The following is a 20271-nucleotide window of genomic DNA, read 5'->3' on the forward strand; positions in this document are numbered from 1 at the left end:
CTCCCTCTGATTTCTGCGGGATCAGGGCCAGAGAGGGATACAGGCCCAGCTTGGCAGTTGCAAAAAGGGGTACTTGCCCTGACTGAGAATTTTTTTCTTTTGCAAAATAAAGTAACATTTGTAGCGGTTTTGCTTTAACTGTGTGTACAGCTTTAGCTCGGTGTAAGCAGAAACGTCTGCCTTGCTGCCATATAAATTATTCTCTAATGTATTTCAGTCAAATTAAAAATTACCTATTGCTCCTTAGCCTCCCCATTTTCACATCATATTTCTCTGCTGGAAAGTAGAAGTGAATTTTGTTTAGCTTAGGAACGAGCTGGTGCGTGCCTACCGGAGGTGAGCGGCGGCAGAGCCGAGCCGTGTGTGCGCTGTGTGATGCGATGCACGTAGGCGGCTGCCAGCGCACGGCTCCCCACCCCGGCTCTTGCCTGGCCCCACGGCGGCAGCGCTGCTCTGCTCCCGAAATGACTCACAGGAAGGCTAAAGAGGATCAGGCCCGGAGCCCTCTGTGCCCAGACATTGCACACGCCGCAATCGTGCACTGCTGCTGCTGGAAAGCTTGCCCACACGTGTTACAGATGTGAGCGCTCACGGCCCTGAGTGAGGAGTAAGGGACGGTGTCATACGGGGATGCATTGGAGTGACACAGGTTATAATGCTGAGAACTGCAGCACTTCCTTTTCTAGTGATTAACAGTGCTTAGGAGCAGCCACTAAGAACTGATTAAGTTTCCTCCCTTTGATATCCTCAGCTCCCTGCCATTGCATAGTCCCACTTACTCCTTTCACCTTCCTGCCTGCTAGGTTTGGTGCATGGAGGTGGGATGGGGATTCTGCCTGTGCAGGGAGGAAAGCTCGAGAGCAGCAGCACTGGTGTGCTTGTCCTGTGGCCTGCCAGGCCCAGAGTGCCAGCCCCTGGCTGTGCAGCCACTCAAAGGAGAGACATCTGCAATTTAATTCTCTTTTGCCTCCCTGACTGACTAAAGCAGCTTCCATTTGTTATCCCAACAAAGCATTTTTGTTGTTTGAGGTGCAGGTCTGTATTTGAAGTCTGTGGCTGCAAGGCAAAGCTGTGGTAGGGACACAATGGGATGTTAACAATAGAGTTCAGAACGGGGGTGTGATAAGGTTTGCTCTTCCAGAAAAACTCACAATACACTTCACTATAGAATTTCAGGAAACCTCTCTGCTCAATCTTTTATTTTACTTTGGAAGCAAATGATTTTATCTGACCAAGGGCTTAAATAATAAATATTTGTATGCAAATCTTCCTTTCATGATTAATTCACCACTTCAGTCCCTAGGAATTACTGTGGCTTGCTGTGCCTCTGCCCCTTTCTGAGCTGAGCTCTAATCTTCGCTGTCACTACAAATTGTTCAGTGGATGGAAAGGGGAGGGCACAGCAGTGTACAGTGGTTTTTTCCACTCACTCCCTCTGCCTGTGCTGAGGCCTGGGAGACTCCCAGCACAAATTTTTCTGTTACTCAGCTAGATATCCCTGTAGTGCTAGGCCTAAAGAGGCCTGGACTGCAATCCATCCCTTTTAAATCACAGGTAATCATGTCTTTGCCCATTTTGAAGGGAGGTACATGTGCAACATTTCCACATCTATTAACTTAAATGTGTCTTGAAACCAGGTCAAGATGTATTTATCTCTTCTTGAAATCTGGCTCTTGAGGACAGGGCAAAGGCAAAAGGAGTGTTCATCTTTATATATGACTAAACCTTTTTTTGAAAGAAAAGCTCCTCTTGAGAGTATTTTGAGAAGGCACCCCCTATCTCAACTACAGGTCTTCCCAGACTAACAAGAAGGTCTCAGACAAAAGATTTCTGCTGTATTTTATTTAAGCATCAGACAAGATAAACAGCAGTGGGTAGCAGCAAGTAAGGTACCAATGCCTTTTGCATTGGGCAGATGCCAGAGAGTGACTGGAACTGCAGTTCTCAGCCACGGTGAGGGTTCAGGAATCAGCTGTGATCACCCCAGGGCACCTCAGGCAAAGGTGCTGTTATTCCAGCCCACACTGCCAGCAGTGATGTCAAAGAAGCTGATGTAGACTCTGGAAGGGAAGACAGGCTCTGGTAACAGCTGGGAGCAGAGTGCTGCCGGCTGCTCAGGGCAGGCTGCAGATCTCCCCTGGGCCTCTGTCCTTCCCAGGCCTTGCACTCCCTTCCCCCTGCCCTGTTCGTGCCCCATCTCCTCGCACTCTGGAGTTCCTAGGGATCCAGTTCTTGTGTCTGTACTGGGGTGTCCGGTTTTCTCGGCTGTTTGAAGGGCCTGGAAAGGCCCGGGGTGGCCTTGGGGCAGCCCGCGTATCAAAGGACGAGAAGAGGCTTCAGTTCTTCTTTCGGTCTTTATGTTTATTAATTGTTTATCTAAAAGATTTTCTTTCGGCCCGACAGAGCTCTGCTCAGCAGCCAGCCATGAGCACACTGTGTAGCCCTCCGGGCAGTCACCTATCTTTATAGCCATGGTTACGTGTACAATATTTATCATTTTTCCCCAATCCTTTTTATTTTTATTGTCCGGTGCACTTTTAGTAATGACCAATCCCAAAGTGCCACCATCACCAAAGAAGATGGAGGAGAAGAAGAAGAAGAAGAAGGATAGGACACGCCCCAATTCCTCCATCTTACTTCTCTAAACCCCCCTGTACAGAAATCCTAAACCCTGTGTTTCACTCTCTAATTAACCAATCCCTTCACCATTCACCCCGGTGAAACCCTCCTATCCTCATACAGGTGTCGTCTCCTGTGCAGGATCAAAGTCCAGCCACCAGACACTTCTGGAACATTCCAGGACTCCCGAGCCCCCCAAGGGTGCTCTCGGTGACACCTCAGTCCTGAGGTGCTGAGATCCCACACTGGGTCTTTTGCACGTGATATCTGTGGGTACATACAGTGCCTGAACCTACATCATTTTAACCAAGGAATTCTGCAGCTTCTGGACGTTGGCATTGCAGCTCATGCAATGGCTCTTCTCTTTTTAGCTGGGGAGTTGCTCAGTTGACTTGGCATTTGATGCCTTTAATCAGCACATTAATAGAGAGCACCAAAGGACCAGCTTGGGATGAATAGCTCTAACAATCTGTGGAAATTCATGTCAGACAAGTTGCTGTTTGAGCTCACCTGTCAGATGGTATTTTCAGCTGTTTGCTCATCAGCTCACAAAGCAATTTGGAGTAGCCCTTGTTCTCCTGCTCCCCTATCTTTCCAGTGCTGTAGAGAAAGCACACAGCACAAGGGTCTGTGGAGCCACCAAAGGACATCACCTGGTCAGGACAGATCTGTATTGCTAGATACTGTTGGAAGAAGAAAATGAATATTATTTTCTTTGCCATATTGAGAAAAGTTTTGAAAATCCAGGAAGGCATTTATGTACCTAAACTGCAGTGAAAACAAGTGCATGTTTTTGATATACAAGGCTTTTTTTGACATCTTACTGCCTAGATTTGTGTTCTACTCCAAGATCCTCACTCCTGTGTCAAAGGCCAGTACAGACTCCATAGTTTTTAGGGTTCCTAGTCCAAGAGCTCAGTGACCTGTGGTACCTGCAGCACCTCTCCGAGCCACCAGGCTCTCCCTGCCCTGTGGGAAGGTCAGGGACAAGGGGCAGTGCAATGCTCCTGCTGCCCATTGCGTTCCAGAGGGATTTTGCACCTCACTGGCTCCTGCTGCAGTCTTCCCTGCTGAGGGAAATGTGAACTGACACGGCAGAGGCCTAAATCAACATGCACCTCATTAAACAAAACACAGCTTAATCCTGCTGTTGTTCTTGAGATCAGGAAAAACAGAAGAAAGTATCTATGTTAATATTAATGACCAGCCCTCCATTTTCCCCTGTGCTAATACACAGTGTCAGATCCCCCCACTGGGGAATGTGGGGATCAGCTCCTCTGGCACCCAGCTGCCCTCTGTGCTGCTCTTCCCCACGTTCATTAGCAGTGCATCATTGGAACTGAGCAGCACTTCACCCTCCTGGTAAAACAAGGCAGCCCGAGTACCAGGAGCTGGCTGGGTAATGAGTCTTGGCCATCATTTACAGTTTGTTTGGGTGTGAGGTGCATCAGAGCACAGCAGCACAGGATCAGCCAAGGAGATCCTGCTGAGGTACCACTTGCTTGGCCCTGCTCTCCCCTGTCTGGACACCACGTGCTCTTGACTTTGTGCCAAGTGTAGGTACATCCATGCCTTTAACTCCTACCCAGGAAGCAGGTTAACACTATCAAAAGAAAAATCAAGTTAAGGCATTAATCAGCATTATTCTCTTCTTAGAGCAGTTTGAAAATATTTGGAACCGTTCTTCCAATAGGAAAAAACCCTATTTGATTAAAAATCCGTATTTTTCCCAAATGGCACAGTTTCCTGTGAGAGGAAAGCTCTGCATTCCAGCCCACCCTAATCCTTTCCTTCTTTCTGTGTTATAACTAAGAGACTCTCCCTTTCCTATTGCCTCCTTTGTCACGAAGAGCTTGTATGTCCTCTTCAGAAAAATCCCTTTGTTATTCCCTGTATATCTCTAAGTCCCATTACATTTGCCTTCCACACAGCTGCACAAACCTGCTCCAGCTGCATCCCAGCCCTGGCCTCTAGCTTTATATTCAGAAGCTGTTATGCAAGACACACCCCTTGCCCCCCCAACAGCAAGTACTTGTTTACTAGACTGATAAAAATTGGATTTTTAAAAGAGAGATAAAACACATCAGTTTTATGAAAGAATTTAATGTGTTCAGGTGTCCCAGTGCTTGGAGAAAGATTTGCTGGGGACCCTCAGAGCCCTTTCTGTAGGCACCAAAACTTCCTTCTTTCCACAGTTTCAAAGCATCGCTCCCAAAGCAAAGTAGACGATTTCTGAAAATGAGCTGTGAATATGCACAAAGGGCGTTTAAACAAGCAGCTACAGATCCACAGCCAATTCACTAAAGGTACAGCTCATGGTAGGAAATTAACAGCTCTGTGGAGAAGTTTTCTTTTGGTTTTCCATATTCTACAACCTTCAGTAAGCAGCTGATACAGTGACCAGTGACCAGTCAGTATTAAGAAAATAACAGCCTTATAAATCCTTATCAGCCCCTCAATACCAGTGTTTCAGGGCCTCACCTCAGTAGCACACTGCCATATTTTACCTGCCATGTTTTGGCAGATAAAACCCCTCCAGTCTGGTAGTGAAACCAGCAGGCAGCTTTTACTCTGCTGTTTTGATTACAAATAGCAGGATGCCACACAGATATTTTTGCCAGATGTCCAAGCAAGCTGAATAAATAATTTTTGTGCTTCAACTGTAACCACTAGGCTCCAGGCAGTTTGGTAAATAACAGGCATTTATTCAATAGCTCTCAGCAAGGAAGTGGAGGCTGAGCTTTGCTTTTCAGGTTCTTGAGAGGTATTCACAGGTACCTGTGGACACATCCCCACATCATCCAGTCCTCATCTACAGATAAATACATGCAATATCATCCTACAGAAATTTAGCTTGAATACTCCAGGGTTTGGAGACCTCAACAAAGCTAAGTTACAGCGAACAAGTGTTTGATATTCTCCCAGAGAGAAGACTGCAAATCCTGGTGAGTCATTAGCTATATTAGTTTATCAAGGCTATCACTCAGAAACAGCTCATTGCATAGGCACAGCTGATTAAAGAAGGAAAACATTTCAGCAAATGGACTTACCTGTGCTGGTTTGCCCAATGCTTTTGATAATTGTTGGGTGAGCTCCCCTGCAAAAGATTCTGGGACTTTATCCTTGCTTATGTTTGTGTTAACAATGAATTTAGGCATCTTTGGATTACAAGCAGGTTTTTTTTTCAGCTCACCTTGTTCTCAGCTTTATTTCTAACTCACCACAAGTTGGCCCAGCCCACTGTGCCAGTGAGCACCTCAGAAGCCTCTGAACAGTCGGTGACACCTCCAGCAGGTGCATTGGGAGGGTGGCAGTGGCCCAGGAGGGGAGGCTGCCTGTGCCATCTGCAGCTGCTCACACAGCCTGGGAGGGAGCCCAGCTCTGCACTCTGCAAACCAGAGCATCCAAAGGGACCCCTCGTGTCTGGAGACAGCCCAATTGTCACAGACATCTTTTATGAAAAATCCTTTCCTTAGGGTTTTTCCTCCTGAGAAGGTGAGAGGTCTCAGGAACAAAATGAAAACAATGGTTATCTGCTGCTGTGGAATGCAACAGGTGCATCTGGGATTGGCCCATGTTGGTTGTTTGTAATTAATAGCCAGTCACAGTCAGCTGGCTCTGACTCTCTGTCCCAGCCACAAGCCTTTGTTATCATTCTATCTTTTTCTATTCTTAGCCAGCCTTCTGATGAAATCTTTTCTTCTATTCTTTTAGTATAGTTTTAATATAATATCTATAATAAAATAATAAATCAGCCTTCTGAAACATGGAGTCAGACCCTCATCTCTTCCCTCATCCTCAGACCCCTGTGAACACTGTCACACCCAGTCATTAAACCAATGGAATATCAAATGTTTCAGAGGCTGAGTGCAGGTTGTAATGCACCTCTTTATGCAAGCTAGTAATTGTTTCTTAAAAATTGGATGAGCAATTCAATTGTGAGGTCTGAAACTCTCTCTGTGGAACAGACCATAACAAACCCCCCCAGTGACACATGTTGTGCAGACCTTTCCTGAACCATGACTAAGTCACCACAAAGATGCCTTAAAATCAGAATCTTGATTTTCCAGTGTGGTGATGCATTCTACATGCTCAGAGAAGACTTGTATTCAACTTGCTCCTTTGTTGTGCAAATAGTTCCATAACAGTCCCAACTCCTGAGAGATAGGAAATCCACAGGAGCAGCTTTTATCCAGGCTGGAGGAGTGCAGGGCAAGGCTGGGATCAGTTCTCACTGCCTGGAACAGCTTTACATGAAAGAAGTGATTTAGAGGGATCACATGGAGTTTGATAGGGGGTGTTCACAGTGAGATGTGTGGGGAGAGCAGGGTGAAAATGCTGATGGGGATGAAATAAATGGTTTGACCATCTCTCCATGTTAAAAGTGATGGGTGTCCTTGTGCCCAGTAGTTTCTGAGTAATGAACTTTTCTACTCACTCCATTTTCTCTAGGCTTTCTATAGCTTGCACTAAATGGTGTAATTGAAGCAAACACTTTTTAATTGTGAAAACTTCTTTATGAAGGTGCTGAAGCTGATTGTGTTCAAGGTCAGGTTGACTGGGCCTGAACAACCTGACCCAAAAGGTGCCATCCCTGCCCATGGCAGGGGGTGGAATTAGATGATCCTTAAGGTCCCTTCCAACCCAATCCATTCCATGATTGTGTGGGGTGTGTTGATTTTAAGTTAGTTCCTTCACTGTAGCACCCTTGTTGTAAAAAGTCAGCAAACTAAAAGTCAGGAGATGAAATGTCAGTGTTCATTTCCAGCCCACGTTTGTGGATTGTGTTTCCTGTATGCACTCTTAAAATAATGAAAACCCTAAAAAAACCCAGAAATAAAATCTGGTTTCCAAAAAGCCTTTTCAGGGTAGGTTTCCTAAGCCAAAGTGTTAAAAACAAACACAAGTGACCCCTCCATCTGCAAGGAGAGGAGCTGTAGTTTGTAATATTGATTCATTTTTTCTTCAGTGGTTAGAGGAAAGCAGGTGGCATGATCCGAAGTGTTTAGTTACAGCCATCCTATACTTGCTATTGGTCACTTGGAAAAACTTAGACTATTTCCAATGAACTTCACAACCTATTTTTATTGCTGGGTACAACAATCAGTCGTTATTCCCAGCTAGCTTACACAGCAAGAAAAACATTTCCAAAACAAACTCTTTCTTCTGTGCAAACATCTGATGTAATCCCCAGGAGTGGATGCAGCAGGTTGGAAATCAGTTCCTTAGACACCAGAGATGCTCTCCAGAGCCTGCTTTATTTTATAGCAGCATTTCACTTCTTTTGCCTGCAAGAATATCTCAGTTTAGCAGGTCCTTGTCCTGCCTAGAGTTACTGGGATGTTTCCCACTGAGATTTCCATTACATCTCCAGGACTGTTGTGCAGCAAATTTCACTTTCAATGCTTTTCTCTGTCGTCATGTTGAAACCTTTTTCTGAATTTGAGGTGTTAATTTTTATTCTGTATCATCTTGGGTCACCTAAACCATTATTTAGCTTTTCCCTCTGCTGCCTGTCAGCCACACTAGACTTTTGTGTTTCTCATTTTTAATCATTCTTTACTTTGGTTCTTCTTAAAATATTTCACTTATTCTTTTGTATTTCTGACACTCTGAGCTGTTTGTCAGCAGGTTCCTGCTTAGTGTAACTCTAGAATAATGAGTTTCATATCTATCTTAAAAAAGAAAAAACCAATGAGACAGAAGAGCTTGCAGTCTGTTTTTAATGTTTCCTTTTTAGTTCTATTGCAACATTGTTTCCTGTCTTTTCTAAGAGATGCAAATTTCTTCTCTGAACATTCAGAGCTTGGTGCAATACAACTGTTCCTTAGGAAGGTTATTTTCAGTGACAGAGGTTTCTTTTTTCCCAAAGTTCAGCTTGTTGAATTCTGCTTTTATTTCCATGATTGATTTTCCCTTGGTCTCAGGAAGATACAGGTAGATGAAAATTGCTGATACAACAAGGATTCCCAAAAAGATGAGGAAGCAGAGGGGTCCAAGGTTATCCTGCAGGCAGAAATGCAAGACAATGTGAGGAAAATAATAAACTAATTTCTATTTCCCTGCCCTTTAGTGCAAGCCTGTGTCTTAGGAATTTAAATTCAAAGGTGTGCTCAGTGCAGTCCAGGACAGGAACCAACCCAGGAGTTCCCACTGGCCTTGTTGGACCTGAGTCCAATTGCTGCTCCTTGACAAGCCTGGGGGTTTCTCAGCAGGTTTGGTGTTTGGACAGTGCTAAGTGTGGGATCTCAGTCCTGAGATGCTGAGCCACCGAGACCACCCTTGGGGGGCTCGGGAGTCCTGGAATGTTCCAGAAGTGTCTGGTGGCTGCACTTTGATCCCACACAGGAGACGACACCTGTATGAGGACAGGAGGGTTTCACCGGGGTGAATGGTGAAGGGATCAGTTAATTAGAGAGTGAAACACAGGGTTTAGGATTTCTGTACAGGGGGGTTTAGAGAAGTAAGATGGAGGAATTGGGGCGTGTCCTGTCCTTCTTCTTCTTCTTCTTCTCCTCCATCTTCTTTGGTGATGGTGGCACTTTTGGATTGGTTATTACTAAAAGTGCACCCGACAATAAGAATAAATGGTATTGGGGAAAAATGATAAATATTGTACACGTAACCATGGGTATAAAGATAGGTGGCTGTCCGGAGGGCAGCACAGTGTGCTCATGGCTGACTGCTGAGCAGAGCTCTGTCGGGCTGAAAGAACATCTTTTAGATAAACAATTAATAAACATAAAAACCGAAAGAAGAACTGAAGCCTCTTCTCGTCCTTCGATACGCGGGCTGCCCCAAGGCCACTCCGGGCCTTTCCAGGCCCTTCAAACAGCTGAAAATCCGACACTAAGCTTTGCACATCATTGCAATTTATTGCTGTTATTTTGCCCCTTGTCAGCATTCAGAAATAGATTAACCTGGGAAGGGGATCCTCTGAGAGTCACTTACAACAATCACGGGAAAAATCATCCCAAGTACAAAGAGTCCCATCCAGTTGATGCAGCCAACAATCAGGAAGGCTGATGGTCTGTATGACTGGCTGAAGATTTCAACCATCACAGATATGGTGGCTCCAGCTGGAAAAGCAAAGCCAAACACACACCAGGTGTCGCAGACATTTTTCATAGAAATCCTTTCTTTCACATTTGTCCATCTTCTGGGAAGCAGAGCCCCAGAAGAAGAATGTAAACAATTGTTATCAGCTGCTGTGAAATGTAGCAGGGGTCCCTGTGATTGGCTCATCTTCCATGTGTACCATTAAAAGCCAATCACAGGAGCAGCTCAGGAACACATTCCCTGGACACAGAACTTTGTTATTCATTCCTTCTATTCTATTCTTGGCATAGCTGCTCTCTGCAACTTCTCTTCTTATTGTTTTTAGTATAGTTATAATGCATTATATATCTTATATCAATAAATCAAGCCTTCTGATCAAGGAACAAGATTCTCGTCCTTCTCTCACCACAGTGACCGTCTAAGGTCGCTGTAATAACCAGGTTCATTTGTTTCCTCGCTTCTGCTGCAGCTCCTCCCAGTGGCATGGCAGAGGGGACAGACAGACAGAATAGGTCACCTGTTGGTAGGTGGCCTCTGCTATGAGGGTGAAAGGCCTTGATTCCAGAAATGGAATCCAGCAGTTAATTTAGGTTTCTCTTGTATGTACTGGAATAGTTTTTCTGGTATCAGTGGGTGTGTGCAGTTCCATATGGCACTGGTGTCACAGACATCTTTTATGAAAAGTCTTTTATGAAAAATCTTTTCTTTAAGATTTTTCCTCTTGAGAAGCTGACAGGCCTCAGGAACAAAATGTAAACAATGATTATCTGCTGCTGTGGAATGCAACAAGTAGACCTTTGATTAACCTATGTGGTTGTTTGTAATTAATGACCAATCACAGTCAGCTGGCTCAGACAGAGAGTCCAAGCCACAAACCTTTGTTATCATTCTTCTTTCTTTTTCTATTCTTAGCCAGCCTTCTGAGGAAATCCTTTCTTATATTCTTTTAGTATAGTTTTAATATATGTATATCATAAAATAATAAATCAGCCTCCTGAAACATGGAGTCAGATCCTCGTCTCTTCCCTCAGACCCCTGTGAGCACGGTCACACCCTGGTAGCTGTTACTGGTGCAGGGTTTATAGAACCTCTTTTGGCTCCTGTGGCCACTTCCACCTGGAGCATGTTGGTAGGCAAAAGCTTGACTTGTTAAGTCACTGAAGATGATTACTATAACATACCTGGCAATGTCTAGAATCCTCTTTTTAGCTGACTAATTTAGAAATTGTTTTGAATTTTCTATCTCACGCCCTCTGGAGAAGATGATACTGTTTTAAATTATTTAGATCATGTGATCAGCAATAAAATTTTAGGGGTCTACATCCTTCTCCTGTCTCCCCTTGTATGTGTCTGCCTTTCCCTCTCTTATTTCCAGAACTTTTTAGCAGGGCACTGGCCAGTTCTTCCTCTGCCAACCAATTCAACCCCAAATTTCCTCCCAGCATCAGCACTGATGTACTCACACGGTCCAATTCCAAAGAAGACAACGAACAGGAAGATCAAGATGACACTGAAGTAATGCATCCAGAAAAAGCGATGCTGAAAGTGAGAGACCACCGAGACCACATCATTACACAGGACAGAGCAGCAGAGCTCTGTACTCCTGCCACTGGCTGGAGATTTTACACATCTCCTGCAGCTCAGGAGCAGGAAGGGAGGCTGGGGAAGTGGCCAGGAGGCTGCTGCCCCTTTACCTGCAGTGACAGGGTGGTGGTGAGCAGGGCCAGCACAGAGCACATCAGCAGGTACCCGCCCCAGAGCAGCACCTTCCGCCCAAAGCGATCTATGAGGGTGCTCTGGAAAGCAGAACACACAGCTCAGCAACCCCAGGCCTCAAAGGAAACCATCCCTCCCCTCTCCATGTGTTCTGTGCAGCAGACTTGTCTCAGTAATAGCCACAAATCAGTGTCATTTGACAGTCTCTTAGCTCCTAATGAATTTGATTAGTTTTTTCAAAACTAATTCATTAATTAAGCTGTGTTTATTAGTCAATCCTAAGCTGTTATTAGACATTTGCATGCTGGCATATGTCAAATTGTCCCCACATATGGACACACATCTAATCCAGAACATCAGAAGATTATTATTTTGCAGAAAAAAGTGAGTCTAAAGACACACACTCATGCAAATAATTTTGGGGAAAAACTTTGTATCCTGCCTGTGGTTTTGCAGAAGCAGGAAGATGTGGCTTAGGTTATGTAAAATTTATCTGAGCCCAGTTATGAGAAAGGAAAGGCACAGTTGTTGACCACATTAAACTTTTCCTTCAAAGTCAAATCTGAAAAGACTTACACACAGTATGGAGGACAAGCACTCACACAGCCCAACTCCCAGGGACACGTATGGGATCAGGTATTCTTCAAACTTGGCTGTGTGGAATACTTCAAAAGAATAGAAGTAGATCTGAAAAACACAAAGAGGAAATAAACCTGTGAAAAAGGTGTTGGATTTGAGATACAATTCTAAGCTAGTTTAATAACATTGAGAGGTTTCTTGTGCTGCCTCTCTTGTCCTGGCATGAGGAGAGCACTCAACTGCATTTATGCCACAGAGCTGCAGCGTGGTCATGACAATCAGCAGGATGTAGAGCTGCCAGCGCAGGGATGGCTCTTGCAGCACTTCGAGGACACGCAGGGTTTTGGTGCTCGCCACGGCGCCCTTCTCCTTCATAATGTCATCAATCTCTGCTTGGTGGTCTCCTTCCCCCCAGAGCTTCCTGATGGCTGCAGGGGACAGAGATGGAAGTGGATTTTCCTACCACGATAACTCCTTCAGCATTTGTGGGGGTTTCAGTCGTTGGTTTTTCTGGGTCTGGATTGAAGGCACTTGAGACAGTAGTTCATGTTGGGACTCAGGTGTTTATTATTTCTGATCAGTAAAACAGTCTCACTGCTGTGAGTTCAGCAGCTTTTCATTAGAAGGTACAAAATGGCCAACAATCTCTTGGTACAAGGTCTTTTAAGACTGAGCTCTCCAATTAAGAGCTGACACCTGTATTATTTTCCCTTTTAACCCAATAACTGATCCCACAGAGCTGCAATGGGGACTTTTCTGCCCAATTACAAAATGCCACCCAAACCCATGAGGAAGAAGGAAGAAGCAGCATGAAGAAGAAACCCTGTGCCCTCCATCTTGCTTCCATCCACAACATACTAAAATTCCCAAACCCTAAATTTCTCACCAAGTGATACCCCTACACTGCTCTCTATAATCTCTTTCACACTTTTGTGGATTCCAGTCTGTCTTGAAGTCTGGGAACCTTTCTCCATGAATGAGGGTCAAAGTCAGTGCTCCCCTGGGGGTCAGGGCACCCCAGAGCAGACACAGAAACGTTCCCTGGGTTTCCACATGTATTAAACCCTTTAGGCTGCCTGTCCATTTGATAGGTGCTGGTGCTGCTTCTGCCATCTGGTTGCTGCAGGGGCAGTGAGCAAGTTGAAGGATTTTGTCTGTCTGGTTGTCAGTATAGCACAGCTTTCTAATGTGGAGTTTACTTAACTGTAAACAAAATAAATATTTTAGTACTTTTTATCAAAAAATACAAAAGAGACAGCTGCCTGAACCATTTCTTTTTAAGAAATAAAGCAGTGCCCAGCAAGGTGGGAAATGTTAGATGTGCTGATATACATCTGTGCTTCTTGTCTTCATGGGCTGAGTGAGGTTGGCACAGACATTGCCAGGGATACCAGGTTAGCACAGGCATTGCCCCAGGGGCACCAGGGGTACCAGGTTAGCACAGGCATTGCCAGGGGTACCAGGGGTACCAGGTTGGCACAGGCCTTGCCAGGGGCACCAGGTTAGCACAGACATTCCCAGGGGTACCAGGTTAGCACAGACATTGCAGGGATACCAGGGGTACCAGGTTAGCACAGGTCTTGCCAGGGGCACCAGGGGTACCAAGTTAGCACAGACACTGCCAGGGGTACCAGGTTAACACAGACACTGCCAGGAGTACCAGGGGTCCCAGGTTAGCACAGACACTGCCAGGGGCACCAGGGGTACCAGGTTAGCACACACATTGCAGGGGTACCAGGGGTACCAGGGGTCCCAGGTTAGCACAGGCATTGCCAGGGGTACCAGGGGTCCCAGGTTAACACAGACATTGCCAGGGGTGCCAGGGGTACCAGGTTAACACAGACATTGCCAGGGGTCCCAGGTTAACACAGGCATTGCCAGGGGCACCAGGGGTCCCAGGTTGGCACAGGCATTGCCAGGGGTCCCAGGTTGGCACAGACATTGCCAGGGGCACCACGTTAGCACAGACATTGCCAGGGGTACCAGGGGTCCCAGGTTAACACAGACATTGCCAGGGGTGCCAGGGGTCCCAGGTTAACACAGACATTGCCAGGGGTCCCAGGTTAACACAGGCATTGCCAGGGGCACCAGGGGTACCAGGTTAGCACAGGCATTGCCAGGGGTACCAGGTTAGCACAGACATTGCAGGGGTACCAGGGGTCCCAGGTTAACACAGACATTGCCAGGGGTGCCAGGGGTACCAGGTTAACACAGACATTGCCAGGGGTCCCAGGTTAACACAGGCATTGCCAGGGGTACCAGGTTAGCACGGCATTGCCAGGGGTCCCAGGTTGGCACAGGCATTGCCAGGGGTACCAAGGGTCCCAGGTTAGCACAGGCATTGCCAGGGGTACCAAGGGTCCCAGGTTAGCACAGGCATTGCCAGGGGTACCAGGTTAACACAGGCATTGCCAGGGGTACCAGGTTAGCACAGACATTGCCAGGGGTACCAGGTTAGCACGGCATTGCCAGGGGTCCCAGGTTGGCACAGGCATTGCCAGGGGTACCAAGGGTCCCAGGTTAGCACAGGCATTGCCAGGGGTACCAGGTTAGCACGGGCATTGCCAGGGGTCCCTGAGCTGTTCTCTGTGGTGCTGCCTGTGCTCCATGGCCCTGCCCTGTGCAGCACAGCCCTGCCCTGCCTCCTGTGCTGCAGAGGCTCTCCCTGGGACACAGCAGATGAAGGGAAGAAGTGAGGAAAGCAGACACTCTACCTTTCCTGCAGGCTTCCTCATTACCCTTCTGTATCAGGAGGTAGGATGGTGAGTCAGGGAAAAATGGGAGGGTGACCAGTTGAAGCAATGCTGAAAGTCCACTAGATGCTAACAACCATGGCCACAAAGCTTCGCTTCCTAAAATCTCCCTGGAAAGTGTATGTGAAACAAAATTATGCTGAAATAATGGAATGAATGTTCAGGAAGTTTTTCTGAGTGATAAAGATTGCTCAGATTCCATTCAAGGGTTCACTGGAGTTAACCTCTGAATTTAAATTTGGCAGATTTCACAAATTTGGCTATTTTTATTTTTGACAATTTATTTTAAAGGAATTATCTGATATTTTGAAAACCTTTCTGAATATCATTAGAACCCAGTAGAATGTCTAGAGAGCTGATGAGACTCATTTGACCACTGCTTGGTCACACCAAACATTTGCTATGACTTTCTATGTAAGTACAGTGAATTTTGAAGGGAAGTCTCCTATTAGAAAGAGTGTGGAAATAAGAAGAAATCAGATTATGAGTAAATAATTTTCTACCTTCTATATTTAAAACTATATTTCCCTCAAATACAATCAATATTTTTCTCCTGGCATAGCTAAGGCATGTTTTGGGGAGGAAGAGGAGAGTATTTCTCAGTCACTGACTGGGTGAGAGGATAAGGTTAGAGAAACATTTCTACTTTGAGTGTGACCTGACAGAAAAATTGCAGAATTTACCGTAGTCCAACAAGCTGTCCTGTGAGCTTTCCCAGGGTCAGAAAAACAGCAACAGTGGCGTTGGTAAAACCACGCAGCTTCTTGGGTGAAATCTCTCCTACATACTGAGGATGTATATTGAGAGAAAAACCTTGAACATACAAGAGGATAAAGAACAGTTGAAATATTTAGAAAATGTGAACTTTTTGGACCATCCTATCTCACATTGTTTCCATTCACTCTGCTATTTAGGTTACAATTTCTTGCAAAAGGTCCAACTGCTCTGAAATGTTTCTCACAGAAGTCGGTAGACAGACACACACTGTGATGGCTGCAGAATTTTTCCCCAAGAGGTTAAATTCCATGGTCATCATTACCAGATCTTTCTTTGTCACAAATTCTGGGATCAAAAGCCCCCTGTGCATTTCCAGATACAAAGTAAATTTTCTTTCTGAAGCATCTTTCTCTCTTTCTGGCTCTCACACTGAAGTGCACTTTTATAATTAACTCCTGACACTCACAGTTGTAAGAAAAATACCTGGGAAACGTGATAAACCCCATAAGGGAATTCTCCTCAAGCCAGTGCTGGCCACCAGAGCCGACTGCAATGAAAAAACACTTTCACTTTTATTGTGTGTGGTTTTATTTGCTTTAAAGACCATTCTTCAAGGATGGCTGTAGAGACAAGCCCAGGACAGCTGGACAGTTTTGTTTTTTCATTGCAGTCGGCTCTGGTGGCCAACACTGGCTTGAGGAGAATTCCCTTATGGGGTTTATCACGTTTCCCAGGTATTTTTCTTACAACTATGAGTGTCAGGAGTTAATTATAAAAGTGCACTTCAGTGTGAGAGCCAGAAAGAGAGAAAGATGCTTCAGAAAGAAAATTTACTTTCTATCTGGAAATGCACAGGGGGATTTTGATCCCAGAATTTGTGACAAAGATCTGGTAATGACGACAATGGAATTTAACCTCTTGGGGAAAAATTCTGCAGCCATCACAGTGTGTGTCTGTCTACTGACTTCTGTGAGAAACATTTCAGAGCAGTTGGATCTTTTGTTAATTATTTCAGGTAATGATAATATTTCAGCTCAGCCTTGCAGGCCATGGTGACATACCTGCACCAACGCCATAGAGGAAGCGCCCAGCCAGAATCATCTCAAAGGATTTGGCTGTTCTGCTGAGGGCCATGAAAAGTGCAGCTACCAACATGATCAGGTTGGTGAACATTTGGCACTTTTTCCTGAAAAAAAAAAAAGAAAAAAAGACCTTGAGAATTTAGTGAGAACCTCTTGTACTCTTTTGACTACTCTTGCTGTGACAGGAAGTGTGGTACAGCCATTCCCACTGTTTTGAGGAATGGCTGAAATAATTTCAACTTAGGATAGTCAAAATGGTTCTTTAAAACTTTAGGATCTTTTAGATTTGAATTAATACATTTTTTTAGGTTAGAATTTAAACAGTTTGTCAGCATTTCCACAGTACAAGTAGGGAAAAAGATGGAAGGAGTGGCCCAGTTTGCCAGCAAGATTTTGAAATGGCTATAAGTCTTTATAAAATGTCAGGGTTTCCCCAGAAATAGTCTGAGTCCATGGGTCCCATACCAAAAACACTCTTGGCTAAATGGGGTGTCTGAGATGGCAGACAGAGTTTTTAGAGGACATTTCATTTCAGAAATCCCTCTGTGGGAGTCACAGGCTGCTGTGTTCACCACCCTGCTGGGTCAGGCTCCAAGTCCTTTGCACTCAGAGGTTTTGCTGTGACATTTGTTAGACCAGAGCCCCCTTGCACACACTGAGGATCACAGAGCCCCTGTGTTCAGGCTGTGATTCAGCAGCTGGGCTGCCAAGTGTTCAGTAACCCATGGGAGAGGCTCAGGATCCTTTTGCAGCCTTGGGAGACTCTCAGTGTGTGGGATGAGGCAGTGTCCCACAAGAAATTTCTTGGGGGCACTTACCTGTCAGGAAAGAACACAATTGCAGGCAGGTTAAGATGGTTTGTTGAGACCCAAATGAGGGGCCCCTGGATCAGTGTGCTGTGGAGCAGATCTTTAAGTGGGTCACACCAAGAAGATATGTTTGCCAATTTCTCTGCAAATGAAATTAGTGGTGTTACACACAAGGCACTGAGAACAGACCAGACTGGTGAGGAATCCTTCCTTTGTCCAGTGGCAAAGAGAGTTTGGAGCTGGCTTTCAGTAAAATGGATTGTCAGGAACAGAGATGCCTCTTGGACATTTGTTTTGGTGCTGATTATATCTTACAGTCAAATTACAAGCAATTGTTTTTCTCCTCTCTCCATACTTTCACTAGAGCAGATCTGAATATTTAATGTAATGTCACCACCCCACAATGAGTGCATTTAAATGGAAATCTGACTCTTCTTTGTCACATAAGGATATTTCCAGGTGTTTGAGTAACTGCACATAGTGTGTTACAACACAAGACACACAGCTCCTTCATTGGGGTTTGTAAAGTTGGGAGATCTTTATGAGAATGAGAGGGGACCTTGGGGAGAATGTGACCCTACACCACTGATCTGGTGATGTGCTGGTGACTGCAGCCCTCACAGAGCACAGCTCCCTGGGGAGGGCAGATAAACAGGACAGAAGGCTGCTTGGAAAAAGTGGATGTGCCAGGAAACCAAACCAATGGTCTTCAACAGGGCTGCTTCAACAAAAAATAAGGGATTTATTTGTCCCCTTGGTATTTCCCTGTGCTTTCTGACTGCAGAGCTGTTAGAAGCAGCACTTACTTCCTGTATTTTGTAGTCAGGTAGCCACAGCAGAGGCTGCCCAGGAAGCCTCCTATGCCATAGACAGACACAATGAAGGACCACAGCAGCATGACTGAGTCAGGGTGGAGGGCAGAGCCGTGCCGATCTATCCAGGTTTCATTGATAAACTTCCTGATGTGCTGGAAAAGAAAACAACATTTACCTGGATAATGGGTCTGGATAACCAGATCCCTTCACATTTTGTTGTTGTACTTCAGGCCAAGCCTGTGGTTCTCATATCAGACTTACTTTGAGACTTTTTTAGTGAAACAAGTTAACTGAGATCACACTGCAAATTCTTCAGTCAGGAGCTTCCTGGTGAGCACGCTGAGAGCTCAGCTTGTGCCCTCCTTTGGAGGCTTGTACACCACATGGCAAGAGCTTATTTCAAACAGAAAATGCTGTCCAGCTCTTTTAAGGAGGAAAATTTCTCTACACATGATGTAACTGTCAGCCAAAGAAAAGGCCCAGACACATCAGCTGAGTGCTCAGGAAATTTGGGATTATGGGAGAACAGAGGCTCTCACCTTTGTGTTTCAGCCTCAGAGAATGGCTACTTACCACAGAAGGATAGTTGATGACAGAAATATGGAATCCATATGGGAAACTGCCCCCAATTCCCAGCACTAAGATCATTTGAAGTAGGCCCCGGAACTGAACCTGCAAAGCAAAAATAAAACCTCCCTCAGCTCCTCACTGCTCTAGTTTGTGCAAGGCCAGAGACTTTGTAGCCACTTCCTCTTTGATCACTTCAGATCCTTTTGAATTCAAACATTTTCCAAAATCCCTCTAATCTGCTGCCAAAGCACAGCCACCAGTCACAGTGCCAGAGCAAATGGGGGTAAGGTGATAGATAATCCATCCCTCTGCTTGCAAGAAGGAAAAGGAGTTTGAAAAGTTGTTCCTGGTAGTACAACTCTCACTGTGTGCCTGCTGACAGGTTGGCTGGATAAAGGTGTCAGACCTATGGGGAACAGGGAATCATTTTCCCTGTGTGCCATGGACAGCAACCAATGTACACCCAAGCATAATGTATGATGATACATGCCACTTCTTCCCTTTTAAAGATTATGGAAACTCCTGGTGGATGATATGAATTATTTTTTGATGAAGTGAAGAAGGTAATTTATTTAAAAATTTATGTCATTATTTCTTAGCCTTTTGCTGTACCATTACTATATTCATTATTTTGGGAAGTAATCCGAGTGCTTAACATTTAGTATTGTTTTCAGTAACTTAGAAGACAAAGTAAAGTATCACAGTGGTGGAAGAGCCAGAGCTGTTGTTAAATTTTAATTTAATTTAATTTAATTTAATTTAATTTAATTTAATTTCATTTCATTTCATTTCATTTCATTTCATTTCATTTATTTCATTTTATTTTGTTATATAGAAAAGACAATGCAACATGATCTTCATGGACCCAAGCCCCATTGCTCTTTGTGATGTTTAAACACAGAAAGGAAAGACGGTCTCTGTAAGAAAGGAATTAAAAACCTTTAAAGCACCTGAATCTCTAGGATTATGTTTTCTTTGTTTTTTGTAAGCCAGAGGAGATGTGAGCAGGTACTCACCAGGTTGGAGAGGAAGGCAGCCATGTCCTTTGAATGAGCCAGTGCCTGCTGCTCACTGCTGCTACCTGCCAAGGAGCCAAATGCTCACATGATGCAGCAGCAGTGTCACTGAGCCAGCCCCATGTTACACAAGTTAAATTTTACTTCAGAGGGTTTTGAGTTAATTGCACATATTCCAGCTGTCGTACAAAGTTTAGGGTTGCTGGATTAAATATTTCAACCAATGCACATGTGCAGCCCAAGTGAACAGGATGGTGGCCCTTGCAGGAGCTGGGTGCTTCATGAACTCTGCCTTCTGCTAGGGGACAGGGGACTGAGAAAACAGCCTTCAACAGGATTCCCATCATCATAACCTGCTCAGTTTTCAATATAAATGAGAAACTTAGGGTTCTTTTTTGGGAATCTTAGATGGGGCTTGGGCAGTGAACTGCAGGACTTTGGCATGTCACAGGGAAGAGCTGTTCTCTCTCCAGGTGATGGCAACTGGAGCACATCGTGACTTAATCATTACTGGAAGGAACTGAGCTACTCCATGA

General features: G+C 45.0%; 2 protein-coding genes across 2 annotated transcripts; both read right to left on the minus strand.

The window, feature by feature from the left end:
- Positions 1-1883: 1883 nt before the first annotated feature.
- LOC102068711 (macrophage migration inhibitory factor-like) lies at positions 1884-5829 on the minus strand. The gene is made up of 3 exons (XM_014271505.3): positions 5670-5829; positions 3130-3302; positions 1884-2060 (listed from the first exon to the last, which is right to left on the minus strand). The coding sequence occupies exons 1-3, from the start codon at positions 5775-5777 to the stop codon at positions 1994-1996; spliced, it is 348 nt and encodes a 115-aa protein (XP_014126980.2). The 5' UTR covers positions 5778-5829; the 3' UTR covers positions 1884-1993.
- A 2543-nt stretch (positions 5830-8372) lies between these two features.
- LOC102068529 (solute carrier family 2, facilitated glucose transporter member 11-like) lies at positions 8373-19792 on the minus strand. The gene is made up of 12 exons (XM_074554283.1): positions 19736-19792; positions 18723-18821; positions 18141-18301; positions 16505-16629; positions 15410-15539; positions 14688-14836; positions 12214-12401; positions 11971-12081; positions 11373-11474; positions 11142-11217; positions 9571-9698; positions 8373-8625 (listed from the first exon to the last, which is right to left on the minus strand). The coding sequence occupies exons 1-12, from the start codon at positions 19757-19759 to the stop codon at positions 8419-8421; spliced, it is 1500 nt and encodes a 499-aa protein (XP_074410384.1). The 5' UTR covers positions 19760-19792; the 3' UTR covers positions 8373-8418.
- Positions 19793-20271: the final 479 nt, after the last annotated feature.

The sequence above is a fragment of the Zonotrichia albicollis genome, chromosome 18, assembly GCF_047830755.1.
Source record: "Zonotrichia albicollis isolate bZonAlb1 chromosome 18, bZonAlb1.hap1, whole genome shotgun sequence".
NCBI classification, from domain to species: domain Eukaryota; kingdom Metazoa; phylum Chordata; class Aves; order Passeriformes; family Passerellidae; genus Zonotrichia; species Zonotrichia albicollis.